The following is an 8,717-nucleotide window of genomic DNA, read 5'->3' on the forward strand; positions in this document are numbered from 1 at the left end:
TGGGGGGACTGGGGGGCCTTACTGGGAGGGGTCACAGACTGGGAGGGAGTCACAGATTTGGGGGTGTCACAGATTTGGGGGTCCCTGTCCTCGCAGAGGGGTCCCAGACTTGGGAGGGTTCCAACTTTTGGGGTCCCTGTCCTGGGGGGTGTCAGATTTGGGGAGGGTTCCAACTTTCCAACTTTTGGGGTCCCTGTCCTGGGGGTGTCAGATTTGGGGGGGGTTCCAACTTTTGGGGTCCCTGTCCTGGGGGGTGTCAGATTTGGGGAATTCCATTCCTGGGGAGTCCCAGTCCTCAGGGGGATATCCCGGTCCTGGGAGGGGCGTTCCAGCTTTGGGGGTCCCGGTTTTGGGGGTCTCAGTCATGGCAGGGGGGTCCCAGCCTTGTCCTCCGAGAGGAGCAAAATCCCAAAAGGAAGAAAATCCCCCCGGAACGGGAGGAGAGGAACCCCAAGAGGATGAAAAGCCCCATGAAGGGGGGAAGAAAACCCCCAAAAAGGGGGAGAGGGTCCCCCAAATGGGAGGAGGGACCCCCCCAAGGGGAGATTTGTCCCCAGAGGGGGGGTCCCAGCTGTCCCTGATCTGTGTCCGGCCCCGCAGCCCCGCGTGGAGCTGGCCTGGGCCATGAAGGCTCATCAGCACGCCCAGGTCTACTTCAACGTGAGTCTGGGGGCTCCGAGTGCTTTGGGGGGGGAGCTTTTAGGGGGGCCCCAGCTGACCCTGCACCCCCCCTCTCCCCCTGCGCAGCTCATCTCCTCCGTGGACCCCAAATTCCTGAGCCTCACCAAGGTGGACGACCGGATCTACGAGGAATTCCGCAAAACCTTCCGGGACCTGCGCGTCGACGTCCTGGACCCCGAGGACCTGAAATCGGAGCCGGCCAAGGCGGTGGGTGGGGGGCTCGGGGGGGGTCTCAGCGGGATTTTTTCCCCCCTTTTCCCGGGATTTTGGGGGTGCTGAGGGTGTTTTTACTCTTCTCCCCCCATCCCAGAAGTGGCGCCCGTTCTGCCTCCGCTTCGAGGGCGTGGTGGAGGATTTCAACTACGGGACGCTGCTCCGGCTGGATTCCCGGCGGGAATACACGGAGGAAAACACCATCTTCGGTGGGAAACGGGGTGAGAGAGCTGTAGGGGATCCCAAATCCATAGATTTCCTTGGAGTCGATCCCTTTCCTGCTTTTTCAGCCACCAGGATCCAGTTTTTCGCCATCGAGATCGCCCGGAACAGGGAAGGCTGGAATGACGAGGTTTACAGCAGCGCCAGGGAGCCGGCGGCTTCGGAGGGAAAATCGGGATGAGGATTGGGAAGCTGGGCCGGGATGAGGTGGGCAGGAGCCCCCAGGCTCGATTCGAGGGGAGCAGGAGCCCGCATCCCCGCTCCGGGATCGTTCCCAGGCTGGGAAGGCTCTGGAAGGAGGGAGGGGCTGGAGCTGCTCCTGCTCCTCCAGCTCCGACTGTAAATAAACGTTTGGAAATCCCAATCCCGGTGTTGGGATCCCTGTTTGAAAATCCCAATCCCTGTGGGGTTTGGGGGTTCCCTGGGGTGTCCCCCCTCCCCTGTACCCCCCAGCTGCTCGCAGGGATGGGGAGGTTGTTCCCTAAAATGGGGGAAAACTTCCAGGAATTGGGGCCAAATCCAGGTGGGTTTTGGTTGGAGCTTTGCTCGCTCCGCTCAGGGCTCGAGGATCATCCACCCCCACCCCAAACGAAATCAGATTTTGGGGATTTGGGGATTTGATTGGGAAAAGTCACCCTGCAGGAGAGGGCTGGGGGTGTTGGGGGGATCTTGGGGTGAAGAGGGAGAGCTCAGGGGGAGATCTCGGGGTGCAGGGAGAAATCATGGGGAGAACTCGGTTTAGAGATCTTGGGGTTCTGGAGGAAAACTTGGGGTGCTGAGGAAGGTCTTGGGGTTCTGGGGGGAGATCTCGGGGTGCAGGGCAAGACCTTGGGGGCCGGGGGGCGGAATCTCAGGGTTCTGGGGTGAATCTCAGGGTGTAGGGGTGAACTTGGGGTTCTGAGAAGGAACTCAGGGTTCTGGGGTGAATTTTGGGGTTCTGGGGGTGCTCTCAGGGTTCTGGGGTGAATCTGGAGGTGCAGAGAGGACTCTGAAGATGATGGGAGGAATCTCGGGGTTCTGGGGGGGTCTCTCAGGGCTCTGGGGTGAATCTTGGGGTTCTGGGGGTTCCCTCATGGTTCTGGGGGGTCTCTCAGGACTCTGGGGTCAATCTCAGGGTTCTGGGATGAATCTTGGGGTTCTGGGGGGTCTCTCACGGTTTTGGGGGGACTCTCAGGGCTCTAGGGTGAATCTCAGGGCTCTGGGGTGACACTTGGGGCTCTGGGGTTTCTCTCATAGTTCTGGGGGGTCCCTCACGGCTCTGGGGGGTCCCTCACGGCTCTGGGGGGTCCCTCACGGCTCTGGGGGTTCTCTCAGGGTTCTGGGATGAATATTGAGGTTCTGGGGGTTCTCTCACAGTTGTGGGGGTCTCTCAGGGTTCTGGGGGGACTCTCACGGCTCTGGGGTGACTCTCGGGGTTCCGAGCTGAGTTTTGGGGTGCAGGGGGAATCTCGGGGTGCAGCCAGAGCCGTGTCAGTAGAAACCATTGAGTTTTATTTGCAGTCACAATGCTTACACTGTTTGCAGCAAACACCCTTACAAGTCAACCAGCATCTGCTCACGCGGAAAAGGCCCCAACACACAACCGCCAGAGGAAAAGAAAAAGAAGAAAACAAACCTAAAAAAAAAAAAAAAACAAACCCAACCAAAACAAAATCCAAAATAAAATTAAAATCAAAATAAAATTTAAAAAAAAATTAATTAAAAGAGTTTAATTGGTGTCTGGGAAGAGAAACTGAAGCCCTAAAAGGCCCGAGTGTCTGTGGGGAGAGCTGAGCAAGAGGATGCACACGACTAGCAGCAACAATAGTGGGGAAATACAAGGCAAAGGGGTTCCCTCCCCCTCAGATCCCTCAGATCCGTCGGTTTTCCATCCGTGGATATCCCAAACATCGCTTGGGGTGACTCAAGAGAAGAAATGGACTCGTTCCCAAGGGCTGCTCGACGCTTCCTGCTGGGCAAACCTTGGGAAGAACCCGAGGAGGAGGAGGAGGAGGAGGAGGAGGAGGAGGAGGAGGCCCCTGTGCTGCCGCCAGCTCCTGCTCCAGCCCGGGAAAAACGGGAAAAAGAGATGGGAAAGGAGGAGGAAAAGGAGGAAAGGAGGGCCCTGGGAGGGGCTACTGCTACAGAGGGGACAGGAGGGACACCCACGAGCAAGCACGAACGGAGGGGTCACGTCATGGCTTCGAGTTCCCAATAACGAGGGCGAGACGGGACCGGGAAATTGTGATTTCGAGGGGGGGCTTAATAAGAAAAAATATACATTTGGAATTTTACACTGCCTTTTTTTTTCTTTTTTTTTTTTGTTTTTTTTTTTTTTTTTGTGGTGTTTTTTTCTTTCGTCGTCGTCGCTGTTTTTTAATTTTTTTTGTTGGTTTTTTGTTATTTTTTTTTGTTTGTTTTGTTTGAGTTTTTGCTTCTCTCTACAGCTCATGTCACTAAATAGATCTCTGCACTTTCACACAGCCACCCCCTCGCCCAGTAAAGCTTCAGGCCACGCTTTCCTCACTCGCATTCACAACCCTCACACCAGCACTGGGTGCACCAGGACTCTGTAAAAATTCCAATCACACTTTGTTTTTTGTGGTTTTTTTTGTCATTTTGTTGGCTTTTTTTTTGTTTTTTTTTTAAATCATCATTTTGGTTTTTGTGTGGGGTTTTTTTTTTTTGTGATTTTTTTTGTGATTTTTTTTTTTTTTAATTTTTGGGTGATTTTTTTTTTAATTTTTTTTGCAGTTTTTTTGTGTCCTCTTTTTTGTTGGTTTTTTTTTTTTTTTTTTTTCTTTTTTTTGTCTCCTTTTTCTGAAACTCAATATAAACCTTGTTCCAAAATGTTATGAAAAAATGTACATGTTTTATACAAGGCAGGCTTTGCAGCAGAGCAATTCCACATTCCAGCCTGGGAGAGAGAGAGAGAGAGAGAGAGAGAGAAAAACCGTGGAATTCCTGCACCTGGATGATGCCCTTCCAATGGAAAACACCTGCCCAGGTGAGCTCAACCTGCTGCTCCCTCCTCCCTCGGGGTCCGGCCGCGCTCCAGCCCTGGGGAAGGGCTCCAGCCCTGGGGAAGGGCGGGGATTTGGGAACGCCCTGGATTCTTTCCTCGGGAAAAAGGGAGCCCTCGGGGCCAGGAGAAGGAGAAGCTGCCGGCGGGAGGTGTCAGCTCATCATGTCGTTGCTGTTGACGCCGTAGCTCGAGTTCTTCATGGAGTCGTTGACCTCCCGCCGGAACGCCGACAGGTTCTGGGTGAACCTGGACGGGTGGGAAGGGAGATTCCATCATTCCAGAAGCTCTCACAGGGTGTGGGGTCCTACCCAAAACCTGGCAGTGACCCCCTGGGTGTTGTGGCCGTGGGGTTTTTAAAGCCCATCAGGGATGGGGGTCCAGCACATGGGAAGTTTCTTATTGGAATGGGGATATCTGGAAGGAATTCCTCCCCCTGGGAGGGTGGGGATGGGATTCCCAGAGGAAAAGCTGTGGCTGCTCCTGGATCGCTGCAAGTGTCCAAGGCCAGGTTGGAGCACTCTGGGATAGTGGAAGGTGTCCCTGGATGGGATTTAAGGTCCCTCCTAACCCAAACCATTCCATGATTCCAGGCATGAATCCATGAAGAAATCCCATGGGAAGTTGCAAACTGGAATGGGGATATTGGGAAGGAATTGCTGGCTGGGAGGGTGGCGAGGGGCTGGGATGGAATTCCCAGAGCAGCTGTGGCTGCCCCTGGATCCCTGGAAGTGCCCAAAGCCAGGCTGGAGCAGCCTGGGATCGCAGAACGTGTCCCTACCCACGGATATTTCAACTCCCTTCCCACCCAAACCATGCCAGGAGCCCGACCCCGAGGCAGTCCCACGGGAAGGCGCCCATTCCAGGTTTTCCTGGCGGGAGGAGCGGCTGGCACTGACCTGTCCCTGTTCTTGGTGAGCAGGTTGCGCTCGATGCCCTCCATGAGGTTCTCGAAGCAGAGGTGCATGGCCTGCTGCTTCTCCGGGGGCTGGCTGTTCACGATGCTGTTCCTCAGGTCCGAGAAATACTGGGAAAGCAGGACAAGGAAGGGTTAATTCCCAGCTTTGGGATAGAGCACCCACTCCCCAGGATGGTGGGAATAAGGAGGGAACGTGGGTGGATGAATGGATGGAGTTGGGACTCCGCAGCTCCAAGGAGGGCTGTGACCTTTCCCAGCCACAGCATCACTCCAAGGCTTCCCTGGGAATGTTTGGGAATGTTCTCCTGCCTCAGCCAAGCTGGAATGGCTTTGGGATGGAGCACACAGCCCCAGGATGTTGGGAATAAGGAGGGAATATCCCAGCTTTTGAAAGGATGGAGTTGGACTCCTCAGCTCCAAGGAGAGCTGTGACCCCTCCTGGCCATGGGATCACTCCAAGGCTTCCTTGGGAATGTTTGGGAATGTTCTCCTGCCTCAGCCAAGCCCTTTTCCAGCTGGGATGGATCCTTTACCTGCTCGTTGAGCAGAGGCTGGGACATGGACCTTGGCTTTGGGATAGAGCACAAACCACCCAGGATGTTGGGAATAAGGAGGGAATATCCCAGCTTCTGAATGGATTTCATTGGATTCCTCAGCTCCAAGGAAAGCTGAGACCCTTCCTGGCCACGGGATCATTCCAAGGCTTCCCTGGGAATGTTCTCCTGCCTCAGCCAAGCCCTTTCCAGCTGGGATGGATCCGTTACCTTCTCGTTGAGCAGGATGAGGCCGAGCAGAGGCCGGGACATGGACCACTGGTTCCTGCAGTCCTCGAAGATGATGATGTTCAGCACCGTCGAGAGCATCTGGGATAGGGAAAGGAGGGTTAAAGGCAGCCCTTCCATCCCATCCCATCCCATCCCATCCCATCCCATCCCATCCCATCCCATCCCATCCCATCCCAGCTCCCTCCCTGCCCTGGGAGCTGGGAATCACCTGGGATGCTCCTGAAACAGAGCTCTGAGCACTGGGAATCAGGGAATTCAGGCTGGAGGGACAGGACAGGGGAGTGACTTCATAAGAGGGTGGGATATCGGGAAAAATCCTTCCCTGGAGGGTGGGGAGGGGCTGGGATGGAATTCCCAAAGGAAAAGCTGTGGCTGCCCCATCCCTGGAAGTGTCCAAGGCCACGCTGGAGCAGCCTGGGATAGCAGAAGATTCCCAGGGGGTGGGATGGGATATTTCAGGTCTCTCCCACCCAAGCCATTCCATGATTCCACGGATCCAACCACCTGCCCAGCACTGCCAAGGCCACGTCAGGGACAAGAGGAGGATCTGGAGCCTCCATGAACTGCTGGAGGCTTCCCTGAGGTGCTGGGAGCTGCTGGAGTGGTGATTCCTGACACATCCCAAGGCATCCACGGCAATATTGCCCCATCTCCACCTAAACCGGCGTTTAAATACCTTGGGAATCTCCTCATCCTTCCCTGAGTTTCCTTCCACAGCCACCTCAGGCTGAAGCCAGGATCTAACCTGGGCTTGGAAGACGAGATTCCTCTTTTTAGCCTCAGAAAACTCAGCCTGCATCCCAAAAAAAAGCCGGATGCACCGGCAAGGGGGGAACAAAACTCCCTGCTCCCACACGGGAATGGTGCTGCCGATGCTGAGCACCAGGGGAGAGCACCAGAACTGCATTCCCTTAAAAAAAAAAACCAGGGAGAAGCCCGTTTTTTGGGCAGTCCAACTGCTGTTCCTTGGGATCAGCAAAACCTTGGAGCAAGGCTTGGAATTGCACCTGAGGAGAGGTGGAATGCTGGCAAAAAATGCTGTTTATCCCAGAAAACAACTCCCTGTTTATCCCAAAAAACGATTCCCTGTTTCTCCTGTTTATCCCTGAAAACAACTCCCTGTTTCTCCCGTTTATCCCAGAAAACAACTCCCTGTTTCTACTGTTTATCCCAAAAAAAAAAGCTCCCTGCTTATCCCAAAATACAGCTCCCTGTTTATCCCAAAAAACGATTCCCTGTTTCTCCCGTTTATCCCAGAAAACAACTCCCTGTTTCTACTGTTTATCCCAAAAAAAAGGCTCCCTGCTTATCCCGAAATACAACTCCCTGTTTATCCCAAAAACCAACTCCGTTTCTCCCGTTTATCCCAGAAAACAACTCCCTGTTTCTCCTGTTTATCCCAGCAAACAACTCCCTGTTTCTCCCGTTTATCCCAAAAACCAATTCCCTGTTTCTCCCATTTATCCCAAAAACCAGCTCCCTGTTTCTCCCGTTTATCCCAGAAAACAACTCCCTCTTTCTCCCGTTTATCCCAAAATCCAATCCGTTTCTCCCGTTTATCCCAGAAAACAACTCCCTGTTTATCCCAGAAAACAACTCCCTGTTTCTCCTGTTCATCCCAAAAACCAACTCCCTTTTTCTCGCGTTCATCCCAAAAACCAACTCCCTGCTTCTCCCGTTTCTCCCAGCAAACACTTCCTTGCTGCAGAGCAGGGAAGAGGCAGGCTTGGCGCGCGCTGAAATGCCAGCTTTTCCCGGGAATTGGGGCGCTACCTGCTGGATCATCTCCGGGTGCTGCTGCATGATGTGCAGGAAGCGGTCGCTCTCCTGGGCCAGCGGCGTCGTTCTCTTCTTGGTGCTGCGGGACAGTTGCTTGAAGAGATAAGTGACGATGTGGTCCAGGCAGGAGCAGCAGCCCGTGCAAACCATGGTGTCTGTGGGAACAGGGAAAATCCCCAGGTTGGGATGCTGCTGGAAAAGCTCCCGGGAAGCGTCGGCGTTTATTGGGGTCGTTGGTGTTTGTTGGGGTTTGTTGGGGTTGTTGGGGTTTGTTGGGGTTTGTTGGGGTCGTTGGTGTTTGTTGGAGTTGTTGGTGTTTGTTGGGGTTTGTTGGAGTTGTTGGGGTTTGTTGGGGTTTGTTGGGGTTTGTTGGTGTTTGTTGGGGTTGTTGGGGTTTGTTGGTGTTTGTTGGTGTTTGTTGGGGTTGTTGGGGTTTGTTGGTGTTTGTTGGTGTTTGTTGGGGTTGTTGGGGTTTGTTGGTGTTTGTTGGTGTTTGTTGGGGTTGTTGGGGTTTGTTGGTGTTTGTTGGTGTTTGTTGGGGTTGTTGGGGTTTGTTGGTGTTTGTTGGGGTTTGTTGTTGGGGTTTGTTGGGGTTGTTTGTGTTAGTTGGAGTTTGTTGGGGTTTGTTGGGGTTTATTTGGGTCGTTGGTGTTTGTTGGGGTTGTTGGTGTTTGTTGGTGTTTGTTGGTGTTTGTTGGGGGTTGTTGGGGTTTGTTGGGGTTGTTGGGGTTTGTTGGTGTTTGTTGGTGTTTGTTGGGGTTTGTTGGGGTTGTTGGGGTTTGCTGGGGTTTGTTGGGGTTGTTGGTGTTAGTTGGAGTTTGTTGGGGTTTGTTGGGGTTTATTTGGGTCGTTGGTGTTTGTTGGGGTTGTTGGTGTTTGTTGGTGTTTGTTGGTGTTTGTTGGGGGTTGTTGGGGTTTGTTGGGGTTGTTGGTGTTTGTTGGTGTTTGTTGGTGTTTGTTGGTGTTTGTTGGTGTTTGTTGGTGTTTGTTGGTGTTTGTTGGTGTTTGTTGGTGTTTGTTGGTGTTTGTTGGTGTTTGTTGGTGTTTGTTGGGGGTTGTTGGGGTTTGTTGGGGTTGTTGGGGTTTGTTGGGGGTTGTTGGTGTTTGTTGGGGTTGG

At 53.5% G+C, this 8,717-nt stretch overlaps 2 protein-coding genes across 2 annotated transcripts in view; one reads left to right on the forward strand and one right to left on the reverse strand.

Annotated features, from left to right (window-relative positions):
• The first annotated feature begins 364 nt into the window (after positions 1-364).
• Positions 365-1,480, forward strand: PBDC1 (polysaccharide biosynthesis domain containing 1). The gene is made up of 5 exons (XM_017732495.1): positions 365-375; positions 477-660; positions 748-888; positions 992-1,103; positions 1,185-1,480. Exons 1-5 carry the CDS (start codon positions 365-367, stop codon positions 1,295-1,297), a joined length of 561 nt encoding a protein of 186 aa, XP_017587984.1. The 3' UTR covers positions 1,298-1,480.
• Positions 1,481-3,874: 2,394 nt separating this feature from the next.
• Positions 3,875-8,717, reverse strand: part of XPO7 (exportin 7) — a 59,941-nt gene continuing 55,098 nt past the window's right edge. The window contains exons 24-27 of the mRNA XM_017732504.1: positions 7,595-7,755; positions 5,801-5,899; positions 5,017-5,144; positions 3,875-4,366 (exon numbers count right to left, since the gene is read on the reverse strand). Of these exons, the coding sequence (XP_017587993.1) occupies positions 4,273-4,366; positions 5,017-5,144; positions 5,801-5,899; positions 7,595-7,755 (482 nt within the window). The 3' untranslated portion in view covers positions 3,875-4,272. The remainder of the gene's footprint in view (positions 4,367-5,016; positions 5,145-5,800; positions 5,900-7,594; positions 7,756-8,717) is intronic.

This window comes from Corvus brachyrhynchos, unplaced genomic scaffold, assembly GCF_000691975.1.
Source record: "Corvus brachyrhynchos isolate BGI_N302 unplaced genomic scaffold, ASM69197v1 scaffold150, whole genome shotgun sequence".
Taxonomy (NCBI): domain Eukaryota; kingdom Metazoa; phylum Chordata; class Aves; order Passeriformes; family Corvidae; genus Corvus; species Corvus brachyrhynchos.

Excerpts from the sequence above, each read along its gene's own strand:
- PBDC1 (XM_017732495.1), top strand. Across the intron at positions 889-991 it reads AATCGGAGCCGGCCAAGGCG|AAGTGGCGCCCGTTCTGCCT; the intron begins GTGGGTGGGGGG and ends CCCCCATCCCAG. Across the intron at positions 1,104-1,184 it reads GGAGGAAAACACCATCTTCG|CCACCAGGATCCAGTTTTTC; the intron begins GTGGGAAACGGG and ends CTGCTTTTTCAG.